At 40.0% G+C, this 18946-nt stretch overlaps 1 protein-coding gene across 3 annotated transcripts; it reads left to right on the top strand.

The window, feature by feature from the left end:
* The first annotated feature begins 613 nt into the window (after positions 1–613).
* prkcda (protein kinase C, delta a) lies at positions 614–18071 on the top strand. 3 transcript variants are annotated; one of them, XM_083939974.1, is made up of 18 exons: positions 614–706; positions 3560–3689; positions 3836–4035; positions 4195–4261; positions 4806–4962; positions 5428–5459; positions 5653–5738; positions 6264–6393; positions 6477–6577; positions 7659–7755; positions 7922–8052; positions 8914–9087; positions 9658–9749; positions 12668–12730; positions 13514–13652; positions 13791–13979; positions 16856–16984; positions 17129–18071. In XM_083939974.1, the coding sequence occupies exons 2-18, from the start codon at positions 3581–3583 to the stop codon at positions 17285–17287; spliced, it is 2055 nt and encodes a 684-aa protein (XP_083796100.1). In that variant the 5' UTR covers positions 614–706; positions 3560–3580; the 3' UTR covers positions 17288–18071. The 3 variants fall into 3 exon arrangements, with proteins under 3 accessions (XP_083796100.1, XP_083796102.1, XP_083796101.1); XM_083939976.1 differs by having other exon boundaries at positions 643–717; positions 3557–3689; XM_083939975.1 differs by having other exon boundaries at positions 646–706; positions 3557–3689.
* The last annotated feature ends 875 nt before the right edge of the window (positions 18072–18946 follow it).

Below are 18946 nucleotides of genomic sequence, written 5' to 3'. Positions count from 1 at the left end.
AACATACTGTATATTTGGATGCGTGTTTGTGAGTGGGTGAGTGCAGGCATTAAGTAAATAAAGGCTTTGGATAATTTGGTGTGCTTGAGAGCAAGACAATATAATTTGGCTGCAGGAGCCAAAACCTGCCACCTCCTCACCGGCAAAAAAAGAACCTTGCTCAAACCTCATACCCCCGCAGCCTCCAGTACCAGCCACACAAACACAAGAAGTGGAAGAAAACCATCTTCCCCCACATACAAGGCTATGCTACAGTAATCTAGGGCACACTCACCAGCAATGCAGATCTGTATCTAACACTTATAGTTGCCTGGGCAGGTTTTCTATCAGGCGATCAACAGGTCTACATATCATCGTGTTGATCATAATCATGTGTGTGGCTCAATCATATTTGTGTGTGAAGGACAAGTAAATGGTCCAAAAATACACTATAATAACTGACAGGACCTTTATTCAAAATAGGGCAACTGGGTGCAGTGAAACCACTATGTAAATGTGTGTGTGTGTGTGTGTGTGTGTGTGTGTGTGTGTGTGTGTGTGGTAGGTAAACGTCACAGCTTGCCGAGAAAGCCTCTCTGCGAGTGAGTGAGCGCGCCACACTTCCTCAATCGACGGAATCACAGAGTGAAAAAACGAGAGGAAGAGAAAGAGCAACTTTTCGTCGCGCCGCGGTGATAAAGAAACAGCACCGAGTTTGCAGGACGAGGTGAGACTGCTGTTAGTATTATTTTCTTCTAGGTTTTCACAAGAGTAAGGGTCTTTTTACGTTTGTAAAAAAGTTGCTCAGAGACCCCTAAAAAGACTTCTGCTTCTTTCATCTATGGGGAAACAAACTGTAGCGTTAACTCTCCACTGTGACGTTTGCTACTTTGTAACAGTCTGACACAATGTTGCGGCTTCTCTGTGACCATTGAAACATAGTCATTGCATAACCAAATCGTTCTGATGGAAATAATAATCCAACTTTTTTTCGGAAAGCGTCGCCTCATTTAATTAAACTGAAATGGTGCGACGGAATGTGTGACCTGTCAGATTTGATGGCGCTACGGGGTCCACTGTGGGAAAAAGCAATAAAACAGTGACAGGTGAGGTGTTAGGACTCTGCAAACTGATCGATACTGGCTTCCACTGTATTTTTTGACAGCTCTCACAAATGTGTGACCCTATCTTTAATACAATGTGGTCACTTTAACAGCTATTAACGCACTGATAGGTGACCTATAAACAGTTGTGAGGCCATGGTGGTAATTTGAAATTCCGGTCCAGGTCGCAGAATCTCAAGGGTCACAGAATACATTGTTACACCGGGTGTGAGGAGGAATGTGGGCAGGTCTGGGAGCAAAGAAAGGGGGAGTCTTTTAAAAATAAACTACAACATTCATGTGTCATAAAAGATAACCATTCCGGTCTCAAACCCTCTTCTTAGACTTGAAGTGACATAACCAACTGACAATCAACCACATCCGTCAGAGACGAATGCTGAAGAAAGATGCACTGACTAATTCTCGGTTCTAGTCTTTGAACATGGTGTGCAGGATTCAAAACTGGTTACATTTTCACCACGTGTGTTTGTGTTTCTGTGACTCAGAAGTAACATATGAGGACATGTTTCCATCACCAGCAGTAAGAGTGTAGTTTAGTGCAGACTGGCTGCATATGTGAGGTGGTAATTACATATAACCACTGTACAAGGTCCCTCTCGCTTTTTGTATTGTACTTCTCTTTTTTTTCCTGACACAGTGCACCAACGGTACATTGTCCAAGCAGCATTTCTCCTTATTAAATCAGGTAATTATCAAATAGTTTGTTTGTAGTAGTTAGTATACAATTCAGGCTTGACACATACCTGTAGATAAGCTACTAATGCCACTACTGCAACTGTATTATAGCTGCTTATCTTATTTTTTTAAGATAAGATGTTCAAATACAAGCAAACATGCACAAACACAGTTTACTTTAGCGTGATCAGATTACATTGTCTCTAAACTCAGATTCTATATGTAATTTAATAATAATCCAATCTTCGTAATAGTACTTCTTACCTGCTAACAAACACACTTTTGTGTTGGTTATTTATGCGGGTATTAGGAAGTTGGTAAAAATTATTATTAGGAAGGCATTTAGGTGGGAGTTTACAAGTTATATTATACTGCTGCATGGGACATAACTACTGAATTTAACAAATGGAGCAAATCGAACCTGCACATGAACAGTTTGCGAGGTAATCAATCAGTACCGCCCTCAATAACACAGTGTGCTTGCTATTGATGTACTCCCAAAAACCCTGACTTCACAGCCCACAGCAGTTGGGCGAGTGAATATGGCCGTTCATCACCCTCCCTTCTTAGTGCAAAGTTTTTTCTTCCCCCATGTTTTTCTGTGTCTTACATTTCTGGTCTCAGTGTGGGCGGTTATGGGTTCAGGATTGCGAATACCAGCAAGGCCTACTGTGGCGCGCTGCATGCTTGTATTTGGATTAGCAACATGTCAAGGCTCGCTCAGCCACATAGTACATGAAAACACTTCCACTGCTGCAGCTTCAACCTTTCAGAAACTACACAGTTAAGAAAACACAGTGACAGGGAAACAAACAAGTAGCAGAGGCTCAAAAGATGCTGACACATTTGATATTGTGGTTGTGTTTTATACATAGAGGTGTGGACAGAACATGTACAGATAAGTGCCCAGCCAACGTGTGAGAGATATGGGCGTCACGTTTTGCATCGCACGCAGAAAGTGGAAGTGAATGGGCTGTTGCAGAAAAAGTTGTGGTACCATCTGTAACACATGTAAGCTTATGCAACGAGTAAATCATGCACGCAACAGCTAGTGTTCAGCATGTAGTGTTATATTGATCTCTCATCAATATGTCACTATCACCATATAGTTTACCTCTAATGCACAAGGATGCAACTACTGTTCCTCTCTAAGGATAGAGGGTGTTGTATGATGTACAGGTTGCAAATCCCCTAGATGCAAATTTGTGGTAATTGCTATATATACAAAATCGACTTCAAAAGTAGCCGCTCTGTTCTTGCTGACATAGCCATCTACTGTTTTTATTTTTGTGTGCAGGTGTATGACAGGAGGTCAGGAATATGCTTTAAATGTACTTTTCAGATGTCAATTAAAGGAGCACTATCATATCTCCTTTCTCTGATACTGTTTGGTAATCTCTGATAATGTAAATTAATGCAGATACCTATAATAGTTATCTTCATGCTTTACTGTGTGTGTGTGTGTGTGTGTGTGTGTGTGTGTGTGTGTGTGTGTGTGTGTGTGTGTGTGTGTGTGTGTGTGTGTGTGTGTGTGTGTGTGTGTGTGTGTGTGTGTGTGTGTGTGTGTGTGTGTGTGTGTGTGTGTGTGTGTGTGTGTGTGTGTGTGTGTGTGTGTGTGTGTGTGTGTGTGTGTGTGTGTGTGTGTGTATAATATAATAATATAATATATAATAATATAATAAGTAGATTTGATGACGTACTGCAGCTGTGTGTGTAGGTAACATGTCATTATAGATAAATGTCACCAGGGTAACACTGTGTTTGTCCATCTCTGAAAGCAGGTGACCTTGGTACTCGTCACCATGGCTCCTTTCTTGAGGATCGCCTTTAACTCGTACGACCTGGGTGTCCTGCCTCTTCTGGCAGACCCACCTTTCTGTGCAATCAAGATGAAGGAGGCTTTGACAACTGGTGAGAGACTTTGATAGCCTACCCCGATTTTACAGAAGTTATTTCTGTAAAAAGAAAAAGATGTAACTTCCTTCTTATTTTCGGTGCTTTAAAACATCAAAAGATATTTCTTTCTCTTCCCTCTCTGCCCATCTTCCTTTTCCTAGAGCGAGGTAAGACCCTGGTTCAGCGGAAACCCACCATGTACCCGGCTTGGAAGGCAACCTTTGATGCACACATCTATGAGGGCCGTGTGCTGGAGATACTGTTGATGAAGACAGCCGAGGAGCCGCTGGCTGAGGTCACTGTTGGAGTGTCTGTCCTTGCAGAGCGCTGCAAGAAAGCCAACGGGCGTGCCGAGTTCTGGGTACGACAGAACAGCTTTCCTCTGTCCCTGTACAGCAATCTTACCGTCTGTGTGTCTAACTGTCTGTGTGTCTAACTGTCTGTGTGCCTAACTGTCTGTGTGTCTAACTGTCTGTGTGTCTAACTGTCTGTGTGTCTAACTGCGTGTTTGTGTGTTCAGGTGGATCTTCATCCTTCTGGCAAAGTGATGATGGCAGTACAGTATTTTCTCGAGGGAATGGATACAGGTAAAGCAAATGAAGTAGAAACATTTTCTTCCATGTTGTCACTAACGCCAATGTAAACTTGGTTTGTCTTCCCCTACGACATTAAATATTTCAGACTGAAAAAGCAACTCTCAAAAAAACAGTTAATTTCTATTTATCAAGAGTTTCAAAAACTCAGCTGATCTAGTTCATCAGGATTGTGTGGGTGGGATTTGATCTGTCGTAATTGACAGGGGCCTGGCAACATAAGCAGACAACCATAGCTGACTTCAGATTATTTTTATCAATTGATTTTGTTTTTATGCAAGACAGGAACACTAACAGGACAAGAAAAAAAACGGTCTGATTTCCAGACAAGCTCATTGTAGTTATCATTCCTTTGTTCCTGAAAATCCCCCAACCACATATTACACAGTGATACACAGACTGTAAAGCCACGTGTCAGTGCTTGTGCTTGCTAATTTAATATGATCACTCACAGGCATTGAGAAATTACCTTGTGTCCCCATAGATTATCATTATGTGTTTGGTTTGACGGATCTGTGTTTCTCTGTGTATCTTAAAGATAGTAAGCAGGCTGCCAAGGAGGAGGAGGCTCCTACCCTGAACCGTAGACGAGGGGCCATCAAGCAGGCCAAGATCCACTTCATAAAGAACCATGAGTTCATCGCCACGTTCTTCAGACAGCCCACTTTCTGCTCCGTATGCAGGGAATTTGTCTGGTCAGTCTGGCCTACTCTTCAGCTCTGTAAACAAACCTGTAAGGCAACTAAAGGAGAACTCATAAACCACGGATCAGATAAACTTAAGTAGCAGACAGCACGACACAGTGAGATTAAACACATAGTGATTAGTAACTTCCTGATATTTGCAACATTTAATGCTAGAAGAACTAGTTGCTTATAATTTCGTTGATTAAACCAATAAGGTAACATTATCCTTTAAGTTGCAACATCTGTGACGGTGGAAATAGTTACTCATTTTTGATGGCTGCTTTGAAGCCCATTTTAGTCTCTAGAGAGGAAGATTGTTTTCTCATTTGTATCAGGGTTTCCTGATACACAAATGAGCATGTGTGTACTGCAGCTGTGCATTATCACTTACTAGATAAATCAGCAAGCCATTGCCATTTACATGATCAAAGAATGATCCAAACTCACCCATTTGTGTCACTTTGCCTCCCACAGGGGACTCAACAAGCAAGGCTATAAATGCAGACGTAAGTGAACTATCATTTAAAACTACTGTGCTTTGTGCAATACTTGAAATAGCAACCCAGTGTATAAATGGTATATATAGAAATATAAAAATATATGTACTTCACTATTTTATTTGTGTGACCAGTGTGAATGATATGCTCAGATACGCGATATATAAGTATATAAATCTGTTTTATCATTGGTTTTTATCAGAATGCAATGCAGCCATCCACAAGAAATGTATAGACAAAATCATCGGCAGATGCACCGGTACTGCTGCCAACAGTCGGGATACTGTGGTACGTATCACATATTTGTTTAGTACAGCATGTACCGTGAGTGTTCTCCATATGTCTCCCAATTTCAGTTTAGTGTGGACTTTTCTCACTGTGGTTTTCCTGTTGTAGTAAAGTGTCCCTCCTTAACTGTTTGAACAATGATGGTAATATCACTGAACTGGCAGGTGTTGGTTAGAGTTTAATACAAAGTCAGGGTCCACATCCAATAAGACGCCTTTTTCCATGATGATCAATATCTGTGGATAAAGACGATCAAAGACCAACTCACCTAGATAATGGTTACATGGAAATAATCAAGCACACACAATTGGGTGTGATCTCACAAGGCACTTTAAATCACTGTAGCTGTAGACCTTGGAACAAACAAGGAACTTTTTATCCAGTGGTCTGTTCACTTCTGACAAGCAAACGCCAAACCAAAAGACAAGGACAGAAATGAGGCAGATGTGCAGGCCTGTGATGTTACAGGCGACTGATTAGAATTTGGTTTGTTCACGGAGATGATGAATCCCATTTGTCCTGCAGTTCCAGAAGGAGCGCTTTAAAATTGACATGCCGCACCGTTTTAAGAACAACAACTACATGAGTCCCACCTTCTGCGACCACTGTGGAAGTCTGCTGTGGGGTCTTGTCAAACAAGGCCTCAAGTGTGAAGGTACAGTGCAGATGTGATTTAGTAATTGTTAGAGTGTAAGTGTACTTTTATCTTCAACAATCTTTTTTTTGTTCTGTTTGTAGATTGTGCCATGAATGTCCATCACAAGTGTCAGGATAAAGTAGCCAACCTTTGTGGTATCAACCAGAAACTTCTAGCTGAAGCACTCACACAAGTCAGCCAGGTGAGTTCATGGTTCATGTAAAAAATACAAACTATTGAAGTATTAACAGTAACATTACCACCTATATACTGTATGTTGCATGCAGCTTTGTTTTGAATGAAGATGTTGATGATGAAAGATAAAAATATCCCTTTCTGTGTAGAATGAATTGGTGTATGACCAAGTTAGGTCTTCTACAAAGTGTCAGTGTTGACCCTAATCGTGTGATGAAAATCGTTAGGTTTTATTAGTCTATTTGTTGCTTAAATTCGCATTATGAGACAATTGTCAAAGCAGTGAGGATGATTAAGTGGTCCTCTTTCTTCTTTACTTAACGCTGGTCCCAAATGAGGCTAATGAATGAATGACATTAGCAAGAAGCTGTCATTTAGCTGCGGTTAGCACAATCACTGCTGTCTAACATTTCATCCATCCTTTGTTTTGCAATCACTCACTACCATCCTCGATTCCTAGTTGTTCTGCGGTCTTCTCGTAAGGTGCTTTGTGCTAGGTGACGTGAATCATCTTATTTGATGCCATTTTGAAAGATGCCAATTTTATGTACATTTGCACTAAGTGGTCAAAAGGCTTTTAGAAAAAAAAAAAAATCAAACCTGTACTGAAAACGTTTAATTACAGAGACAAGTTTCCGGGTTTGAGTGTAAACATGATTGACCTGATGTTGTATTTATTTTTAAATGTGCAACAATTTTGGGTGAAACAAACCTGCACAATATTATCTGTGGGCATCACATGACAATAAGTTCATTGTTTACTTACACATTATAATCCCTTGATAGTAAACTGATTATCCACGATAGGCAGTCACAATAAAGTGTAACCATCAGACTGAGTGTCCCATAAATGTGAAACCCCAAATCCCCAGTGTGTGTAGACGAATAGTTTGAGTGGGACATCTGACCTCAATGGGAACCTGAGCTTCCTGCCCTGGTGTGTTTAAGAAATGGCTCGTTGTGAAAGCCCCAGTTCTCTTGTTCTTTTTTTACAGGACACTAAATGTATGTAGTTTCCCAATTGCTGGGAAATCATTTTTCTGGCTCTTTCATGCTTATTTTTTGTTTTTCGTTCTGTAATCCATCAGAAACCGTCTACCCGCCGTTCAGATCCAAACCTCCCTAATCTGCCTGATATTGGGATCTATGATGAAGTTAGCAAGCTTGCTGGACTGGAAATCAATGGTCAGTGAGTGTTTTCCTGTATGCGCATGTACTTTCATGCATTCATGTGAGCAGTATAAGCTATGTACTGATAATAATACTTGCAGAATACTAAGTGTTCAGTGTTTAGGATAATTATATGAAATAGTATTTTTTATGTGGTAATTGGTAATTGTTTGTCCATTAGATGGATCCCCCTATGGCCGACTGTGGGAGGGGTCCAACCCACGACCTCAGTCTCGTATTACCCATTTGACCCGCATCAATGTGGACAACTTCGTCTTCCACAAGGTCCTTGGAAAAGGCAGCTTTGGCAAGGTACAAAGCAACTATGTCAGTGTAAAGTTAACTGTGAGACTGCTGTTTTAAATACGCCAACTCAAGACTGATGCCTCTTCTCACAGAGATTCTGCAACAGCCGACTTTTTTCATTCACACCGGACCAACTTAATTACCAGTGTGTGTGAATTTATATAGCAGCCGACCCTTGGGAAGCAAAATCGGCATCAGCGTTTAGTGTTTATGAGCCAAAATACATTAACACTGTTAATCAACCACTCAAACCCACTCTCAAACCACTCACAAACTTTATAAATTATAGTAGCACAATTGTCAATAGACAGGACAGACACAGACTGAATGCCAGTGTGTGATTGAGAGAGAGAGAGAGAGAGAGAAAGAGGGGAAGAGAAGGTGGACTATTGCACGGAGAGTTTCTGTAAGTTATTCACAACAAAGGTGCTGCTTTGTCACGTTTTGACCCTCCTTTGGGTTGATTTTTACATCTCTACTGCGTGTAGTTCCGCACCGGCCGGCTGTCCTATCCACACAGACGACGGTTTAGCGCTGTTGCAGCTCTGTGACTACCACTGCTGCTGGCTCAGAGGCAAAACTGATCTGTCCCCCGTTTCCATCGTCTTTGCTTTCATACAGACCATGGGATGTAATAAAGGAGCATAAGCCCCAAAACAAACAGGCGTTTGAGAGGATAACCATGAGTGATCAGCAACACTCTAACACTTGTCAGCTGTCATACACTGACAAACACAAGCCTTATATAGAAATAATGACATACAATATAGGTGTTTGGTCAAAATGTGTTAAAATGTATTAACCTGACATTTCAAGCTTGTGATAAGACAGAAAATAATTCAAGCTTCTCTTCTCTTCGCCTCACAGGTTCTCCTTGCAGAGCTGAAGGGTCGTGGAGAGTACTTTGCAGTGAAGGCTCTGAAGAAAGATGTAGTGCTGATGGATGACGACGTGGAGTGCACTATGGTAGAGAAGAGGGTTTTGGCCTTAGCCTGGGAAAATCCCTTCCTCACACACCTTTACTCCACTTTCCATACCAAGGTAGTCCACCTCCATCCAATTAGTTTCTTAGTGTTTTTTATGCTCCACGCCAGTGATAGCCATGGTCAGGTTGTCCATCTGTGTCATTGTTTTGAGCGAGATATCTCAGAAACTCCCAGAGGGAATGTCTTCAAAAACAACACAAAATGCATTTTGGGCCATAACTCAAGAAGTCTAATAGGTTAAAAATCATGAAATTATAGCCACTTATGTCCAAAAGGTCAAAGGTCAACTGCACTGTAACATCATACAATGTCTTTCCATTATTCAACGGCATAACTAAGAAACAGAAGGAGAGACATTGGGTCAGATACTGAATTGAATGAAATCTGGTGATTGAATAGATCTTCTATGCTGAAGATGTGTGTGAAGTATCCATTTTTGCCGAAAATACACTTAACACCTTTTATTGAAGTCTTCTCTCAACATATTATGTTAGTCTGGACAGACTAAACTCCAACTTGCCTGGTTGGCGGAGGCATATAACCGCATGGCAGTAATTCTAGTTTCCTATTTAACATCACAGGCTGGACTTGTGTCCACAATACTCAAAGTGAAATTTGTCTGCAGGAACATCTGTTCTTTGTGATGGAGTATCTGAACGGAGGAGATCTGATGTTCCACATTCAGGAGAAAGGGCGTTTTGAACTCTACAGAGCCACGTGAGTCACACCTGTCACACGACATATCAACAAGGGGATGTGGTGCGTTAAAAAAAACCCATAGAAACTCAGGGCTCTGGAGTTCCTGGAGCTGTACAGGGCCTCACATACAGAATCAATGAGCTGATGGAAAGCAGATACTTGGGAAGAAGAGCCCATGTTTACTCTCCCCATGTCGCTCTCTTTGTCTCTGTCCCATTATGGGTTCTTTTCGTGTTCATGATGAACTGAACCCTGATGGACTGGGGCTGGCATCCATTAGCTGCTGCTCCCTAGCCGACTGGCCTTGTAAGGACTAAGCAGCTCTTAGTGCCTGTGTACTGTTTGTGTGGGGAGGTATCAGTTTCTACCACCGCCTCTCTACTCATCACACTGTGGGAATCCCTCCAGGAAAAAAACAATGGCACACTGGTAGAAGAGAGTGTTGTGAAGTCTAAAGCTTGGTGGCACCTATGCCACCGCCAATTTAAGTTTTTAAAAATCTCACATTTACAAACAATGTTTTTGCAGACCAAAAAAGCTTATTTTATGAAATATTTTTTATTGATTTTCACCTTGTTGAAACCATTAGCCTTTGCGATCGTATTGCAGTTTTCCCATTTGTTGAGGAATTGTACACATTCAGTGCTTTTTAGAAGCCCGGAGAGTGTGTGTGCTGCTTTTGTGTTGCTAAGCGCCTCGGGTTTTTGCAGGAGAGCCCTAAACTTCAACTCAAAGCAGAAAAAAAACGCCCAATGCCATTTGCATTTTTCCCATTGTCCAGACAGATGAATTTGGAGGTAAGCCTTCTGTCGTGGTGACGGTGGTCGCCTAGCAACAGCAAAATGAAACACACAAAACTCAGTTTGGAAATGTACGCTAAAGGTGAAGCAAAGCTAGTTTGTTATAGCAAAGATCTACACAGTCAACTTCAGTGCCTACAGTATTGTCCAAACTAGTTTTATGTCTTGAAGAATATCAAGAACATCATCTTTGTAATACACTGAACATACTAGTGTGTCTTTAAAAAGCCGGTTGGACACTGATACATGTTCCTCCGTTACATGTCCTGTAGTTAAATTGGTGGCTGTGTCCTGGACCCATGAGATGACAGGAATAATTCTCTACTTCACAAACACACCTGACACCTGATCTTGTGTTGGCATCCACCAAAACCCTCCTTACTCAGTGACTGTATTCAGCCTGGATGGATAATTTACCCTCAGTGAGTGAGAAAAACAGAGAGTGGGCTGTTTCATTATCTCACAATACAATACAATACAAGTTTGTTTATATATGTTTAAACATACAGCTGTCACAGTGGAATGAAAATTAGCTCCTGGATTTGGTTATGCAATGTGATTCCTCAGGCAGCAACTAAACTGCAGAGTTTCTGATGACCTCTTTATCAGCAAAGTGAGCTTGTTCTCCCAGTGGCCGCTGCTAACCTGTTGACCCACATAGCAGAACCCAACTTATTTACAGTACACATATCTAGACTTCGTTTTACATTCTGTTTTGTGTTTGTTGTTCGTAGAGCTGGTTAGACGTGCATGTACATATATGTGCGCAGTTCACGTTCTAACTCATTCTAACAGAGCTGAAAGGGTTTTACCCCTTTCCATGGTTGAGGGTGGCGGACAGGGGATGTTCAGGGGGAGCAGGTCAACAGTAGATGCCACATAGACATTATATACATCTGGAAGCTGGGAATCTGAAGATAGATGTGAGATGCAGCTCAGCATGTCAAGGTTTTCTAGTCATTTTTTAGTAATCAAAAATAAAAAAAGGAATTAATTAACTAAATAAATAAATTGTGAAAGAGTGTAAAAGCTTAGTAGGCTGCATTAAGATTCAAATATATAAATGCATTCCCATACTCACTTATGTCTCATAAGTTGTTGCAGCATTTTTTTGGTTGATACACAGATTTGGTGCACAATTTAACCGTTTTTTACCTCTTGAGAAGTGATAAAAAAATCCCTCCAAAATAGCACAAGACACCCAGACCTTGAGTAACACCATAGAAAAATCCATGCTGTGATTTGGTATCAAAAACTTTTGACACTTGGAGATTTCACAACAGGTAATTTTATACAGTGAGGTCGAGTTTCAAATAAATGTTCTCCCTTCAATGAAATGGCTACTAGGGGAAGTAAGATCATCACATAAATCTATTTGGACTCATTGAGTCCACAAGAGTCTCAGCTTTCCAGTCAGACCCAAATTTTTTAATTCCAAGGCTGTTTATGGACCCCAGTGTACAGAAATATTCAAATACACCATTTGAGAATCGCTGAAAATAGCACATTTATAGAACTCATTTTCATTCAAATATCTTGAGGTCAGAGGTCAAGCAACCCCTTTGCAAATGGTCATGCCAGTTTTCCTTTGCCAAAATGTACCCCAACTTTGGAGTGTTTTAGCCCCCTTCAATGGATGGATTCCTTAGATTTTCCTGTTCAGGTGATATCAATATCTTCACTCTATCTCAAATAAAACTGAGCCTGCTACACCCTCAGGAAGACAAAAAGTTGGAGAGATGATCCTACATAAACCTGACAGGCTATTCAGTACTTGTCAGGTGGTCATTTACAGTGAACGAGCAGTTATTGGGTTAGAGCAGAGGCTACTCTATCTCTTCTCAGGACTCGATCGTTTCACCTGACACAGATGACAAGTGAAGCAGGTCAGAGACGGGCTAATCTTTCTGCTCGCCGCAGCTCTCAGGTTTCACATTATGAGAGCGTTATTCACCTGTCTGCTACTCCATACAAATGTCCTCCTCAATAATTCATCTCTACACTGAAATGAGTCTGCAGTGACACCAGTGTTCACCTGCCAACTCGGTAGTGAGATAGCTACAGCGCAGACCTGTAGCTTTTCACCAGAGATGAGAAGTTGACATCTCTCTGTCTTTGCCATGTTTGTCTTTCCAGGTTCTACTCTGCTGAGATCATTTGTGGTCTTCAGTTCTTGCATACCAAAGGGATCATCTACAGGTCAGAGCAAACATATGCATTACATCTAGACTATACATACACTAAATGACCATACTTGCATTAATAATTTTACAGTATGTTGTTAATATTAATACTTTTTCCTGGTTAATTATATTCTTTACATCACAGCTGACCATATTCGATATTTCCTGTATTTAAAAAGATAAATAGCATGTCAAGTACAATGTGAAAATTAACTTCATGACATTCGAAACATGCTTGGTTAGGTAATCCCACGCATTTTGACACATTTTTTTTTTCTTCTTAAAGTTTTATTGTGTGGTAATGCAGTTGTGAACCAGGACTGTTAAGAAATTACTTAATTTCTTCCAGTAAAAATCTAACTCAATCTCAGTAATAGTGTCACTTCGTTCAATTGCATAACCATGTAGGGATAATAATTATAATTATTATAAAGTTTCTAGTAAGTTAATGCATGAACAGTAGTCATATCGAGGGATGGCCTATCTCAGGCAAGATTCAGATTCAAATCATAGTGAAGTTTACTCAATGGCTGCCTGGAAATGAAAAGCAAGTTTTAAGGTACTTTTAAGGAACGCTTTAAAAAACAATATCAATATGACAGCATTAAGTGAAAGCAACTTATGATTATTTGAAAATTAATTAAAGTTAATTAAAACAGGCAAGCATTGAAATCGATTCTAACTTAATTCTTATAACACAAAGTTTTCAGATCCAACCTTATAATTGATATTAGATTGTTTTTTTTTTTTTCATCTTCCGTGCTTATTTCCAATCATGCGGTGATTGTTTTGTTTCCAGAGATCTGAAGTTAGACAACGTGATGCTGGACCATGAGGGACACATAAAGATCGCCGACTTTGGCATGTGCAAGGAGAACGTGTTTGGAGAGAATCGTGCTACAACTTTCTGCGGCACTCCTGACTATATCGCTCCAGAGGTATAGTGTTTCATACTCAGAGACGCTTTCCTGTTATGAAATGTTCAAATATGCAACTGATTTGCTTGTATCATTCTGCATGCAAATGTGTCTCTTTCTACTAATAATTCTTATTTATAATATTGTGTGTCAACTCAGATCCTGCTGGGACAGAAATACTCATTCTCCGTTGACTGGTGGTCGTTTGGGGTGTTGCTGTACGAAATGCTGGTCGGTCAGTCGCCTTTCCATGGAGATGATGAGGATGAGCTGTTTGAGTCCATCCGCATGGATACTCCCCACTATCCGCGCTGGATCAACAAGGAGTGCAAGGACCTGCTTGAGAGGGTCAGTACTAGCCTGAGGATAGCCTGTCAACTAATTACACTGTGTTTCCATCTTCAGTCTGATATCAACTGCACTCTTAACTGATTTCCATGAGGGAGGGGGGTTTGATTGCGGCTCTTCTATACTTTCCAAAATGTTATCAGATGGAATTGAATCATATTCTGATATTGAAATGAGTCACTTTGCAACTGTTGCAACACTCAAAACAATTTATCCACCCTTTTACAGTTGCAACAGTATCGACAATAGACTCTACTATACATACAGTTTATGATAGCAATGGAGTTGACATAGTGGACTTTGGAGGAGCATGGCAAAGCATACCTTTTTATACAAAATACATCTTTTATGGTTTAAATTTAAGGATCACATGCTCCTGTACAGTCCTTGGGTTGGGTTTTAGTCAGAGTGTACATAAACCTACTCACACCCTCAACCTTGTTTTGGCTTATGGTGTGGAAATCAATGACTTAATAGTCTTTTCACAGAATCCTATTTTATCAGACCATTATTTAATAACTTTTGAATTCATATTACAGGACTACTCACCTCTGGGCAAAAGTGTCTACACTAGATGTTTATCTGATAGTGCTAAAATTAAATTTAAGGAATCGATTCCATCTGCATTTAATTTAATGCCTTATCCTAATATTCAAGATTCCTGCACTAATGTTTGTCTCTCTGAAATTGGTCATCATGTTGACAGTGTTGCAGGCTCACTACGAACAACACTCAACTCTTTTGCTCCTTTAAAAAAGATAATGAAACAGAGGAAGTTAGCTCAATGGTTTAACTCACAAACCTGTGAATTAAAGCAAGTATCGCGAAAATTGGAACGTACATGGCGTTCCACTAAATTGGAGGAATCTCGCTTAGTTTGGCATGAAACTCTAAAAACATATAGGAAGGCCCTCCGTAATGCCAGAGCAGCCCATTACTCATCTTTAATAGAGGAGAATAAGAACAATCCTAGATTTATTTTCAGCACTGTAGCCAGGCTGACAGAGAGCCACAGCTCTATTGAGCCATGTATTCCTATAACCCTCAGTAGTAACGACTTCATGACCTTCTATAATGACAAAAATATAACTATTAGAGACAAAATCAACTCACTTGGCACAGATTTTTCTTCAAACCCAGGAACCTTACAAACTGTACGACCTGATGTATTCTCGGACTGCTTTTCTACAGTTGACCTTAACAAATGAACCTCTACTATTTCAGCATCAAAGCCCTCTACTTGTCTCCTAGACTCTATTCCAACTAGGTTACTTAAAGAAGTGTTACCTTTAGTTAGCACTCCTGTATTAGATATGGTTAACATGTCTTCATCAGCAGGTTATGTACCACAGTCTTTTAAAGTAGCTGTAATTAAACCTCTTCTTAAAAAGCCCAGTCTCGATCCTGAGGTACTAGCTAACTATAGACCTATATCTAATCTTCCTTTTCTCTCTAAGATCCTCAAGAAATTAGTTGCCAATCAGTTGTGTGACTTTTTACATAATAATGAGATATTTGAGGATTTCCAGTCAGGATTTAGAGCGAATCATAGCACTGAGACAACACTGGTGAAAATTACTAACGACCTTCTAATAGCTTCAGACAAAGGACTCGTCTCTGTGCTTGTTTTACTAGATCTTAGTGCGGCCTTCGACACTATTGACCATCACATCCTGCTACAGAGACTGGAGCATCTAATTGGCATTAAAGGAACCACATTAAGCTGGTTTAAGTCGTATTTATCAGATAGATCTCAGTTTGTACATGTTAACGACAAATCCTCTATGCACACTGAAGTCAATCGCGGAGTCCCACAGGGTTCTGATGTTAAAACTCAACATCTAAAGATATTGTTACTCTGGATGATGTTGTGTTGTCCTCCAGCACCACAGTAAGGAATCTGAGTGTTATTTTTGATCAGGATATGTCCTTTCGATTCTCACATAAAACTAACAACAAGGACTGCATATTTTCACCTGCATAATATTGCGAAAATTAGGAACATTGTGTCTCAGAAAGATGCAGAAAAACTAGTCCATGCATTTGTTACTTCTAGGCTGGACTTCTGCAACTCCTTATTCTCAGGCTGCTCCAATAAGTCTGTTAAGAGTCTCCAGTTGGTACAAAATGCTGCAGCTTGTGTACTAACTAAAACAAATCAAGAGAACATATTTCTACTGTATTAGCCTCTTTGCACTGGCTACCTGTAAAACCCAGAATAGAATTTAAAATCCTTCTCCTTACCTACAAAGCTCTTATTGGTCAGGCTCCGTCGTATCTTAAAGAGCTCATTGTACCATATTACCTGACAAGATCGCTGCGCTCTGAGAATGCAGGGCTACTTGTCGTTCCTAGAGTCTCCAAAAGTAGAATGGGAGGCAGAGCCTTCAGCTACCAAGCTCCTCTCCTGTAGAACCAACTCCCAAGTGTTATTCGGGAGGGGACACTGTCCCCATATTTAAGAGTAAACTTTAAACTTTTCCTTTTTGATAAAGCTGATTTTGTTCTGCTTAATGATGCTGCTATAGGCCTAGTCTGCCGGGGAATAATACTTTTCCTGATACCCTAAGCTTTTATCCTGTCTGTATGTAATGCATGGAGCTAATTCAACTCCATGTTTGCCACCATAATTATTATCATTGCCATGTTCTGTTATAGGGAAGGTTTTCGTTGCCACCGTACTCTAGGGAGGAATTGTTGGGTCTATGTAAAATTATAAATAGGTCATAGAGTGTGGTCTTTACCTACTCTGTAAAGTGTCCTGAGATAACTTTTGTTATGATTTGGCACTATAAAATTGTTAATTAATGTAGCAGAAAAGAAGCTGTTTTTGAGATGTAATGGTGCATATTCTTTCCGACTGTGTTTCCCTGCAGTTGTTTGAGAGAGACCCAACTCGCAGGCTTGGAATCGTGGGTAATGTCCGTTTACACCCCTTCTTTAAAACCATCAACTGGCAGGCCTTGGAGAAGAGAGAGATTGACCCCCCATTCAAACCCAAAGTGGTAAGCCCCACATACAAGTCACTGAGGATGCAATTATGAAAAAATATGGACCTGTGCTATTTATACAGTATACGTCTATAATCTACGATGATTGCCTCTGTTTTATCACTTGCTGAGATATGTTTTTTGTTTTGTTAATTACAGAAAGCACCAAATGATTGCAGCAACTTTGATCGGGAGTTCCTCAGTGAGAAGCCTCGTCTCTCCTACAGCGATAAGAACTTCATAGACTCCATGGATCAGACGGCATTCGCTGGCTTTTCATTCATCAACCCTAAGATGGAGCAGCTTTTAGAAAAGTGACTGTTGCCATGACAGTTAGACCTGGGTTACATCTCTACTGATTAAGGAAAGTTCCCTTATTCTGTCACATTGTTAAACTTCCAAATGAGTGAACTGTTCCTCAATCAGTATTTGTGTGACCTTATTTTAAGCACAAACTATTCTCCTTGGGTACGTGTAGGAATGATAAGAGTAGAAACGGGCCCTTGTACTGTACATATTGACGTTATTGTGTTTGTGTGCATGCCTATTTGTCTATATGGTGAAGGTCTGTATGCGTAATAATGTTAGGGCGGGAGGTTGAAGATCCTTACATTCCACTTGATTTCACCGCTACCATCTGCAGCCGCTTTTTAAACTTGCACAGGAAAAGAAGCCTATAGGAATGAATTATACTGTATACATCAAATGTAGAGTTTATGTGTTTGAATGAGTTTACTGCATGCAGAGAAATCTCAGACCAACACAAATTTATCCATCGTAAAAATATAGATTAATAGTGAATATTTTGTGTCTTTGAAACGTCTCAATTCTTGCCTTTGACTGGACGAATCATGTCTTGATGACAAAGAAGAACTTGGTGATTGACTCTCCAGTGCTATGTAAAGAACAAATATTTACTGCTGGTCTCAGCTGAATTGAAAGGTCCTGTCTGTGTACAGGTGATGCAGTCGGGTGCAAAAGGTCAAGTACGTACAACTTCAAACTGTGAGTGGGGAGTCACTGAAATGCTGTATATAGACAGTTTATATGTATATTGTTGTAACATGTATATTGGTTCGCTAAGGATGTACTTTTTTTTTTTTTACTGTCTCCATCTTTTACATCAGATTAAAAAAACATCAACTCCCATGTCTGGTGTGCTATTTTTAAAAATACATTTTAAAAACAAGAGGAAACTCTGGAAAGTGTGTATTCAGATCAGGGCGTATGTTATTGTTTGCGTTGTATTTCCATATGGATATTCATTTTGTTACAATTTGTTCTCGTATATTTTTGTGTTTCAAAAATTTGTCTTATTTTTATATGTTTGTATGTCTGTCGGTTTTTAAATCTTGGGACCATGTTGGAAATAGCTTCTCAGTTTCCATAGGTTAAAAAAAAAGTCATAGGCTGGTTATCTTAAGATCGATAAAACCTATAGCGGACTGTTTTGCGCTTACTGTTTGAGCAGGATATGCTTTGTTACCTGCTCAGGAACATCAACCTCAATTAACTGAATTAGCAAATTGTTCTTACACTAATGCAAAAGTGCTAGTAATTGTAAGGAGATTAAATAAAAATGCAGTTTGAGAAGTTGTCAGTGAATTGTAGGATTTTTAGCATTGTTTTGTAAACATAAACATACATAATGAAAAAAACAACAAAGGAAGGAGGGTTTAACTTAAAACTGAAAATCTGTTCTTCAACAAGTTAGTTGTAATAAGTCAACACAGAATGATAGATTTCTGTCTTTAATCACGCAACTTTGGACTCTACTTTGGCTGTTTTTCACCAGGTTGTAGACTGTCCCACCAGAAACAACAGTACAATTTATCTCCTGTATGCTAATGTAAGGGATGCATACAGAGTGACTCCCTTCCCCCTACTGGGGAACTCTGATCACAACCTGGTTCCCCTACAGCCACTGTATATACTATACTACCATATTATGTATGGACAACACACGCAAGCCACCTG

Source organism: Echiichthys vipera (assembly GCF_963691815.1).
Source record: "Echiichthys vipera genome assembly, chromosome: X".
Taxonomy (NCBI): domain Eukaryota; kingdom Metazoa; phylum Chordata; class Actinopteri; order Perciformes; family Trachinidae; genus Echiichthys; species Echiichthys vipera.
Note: the sequence above shows the minus strand (reverse complement) of the source record. Positions and strands in the feature narration are given on the sequence as shown.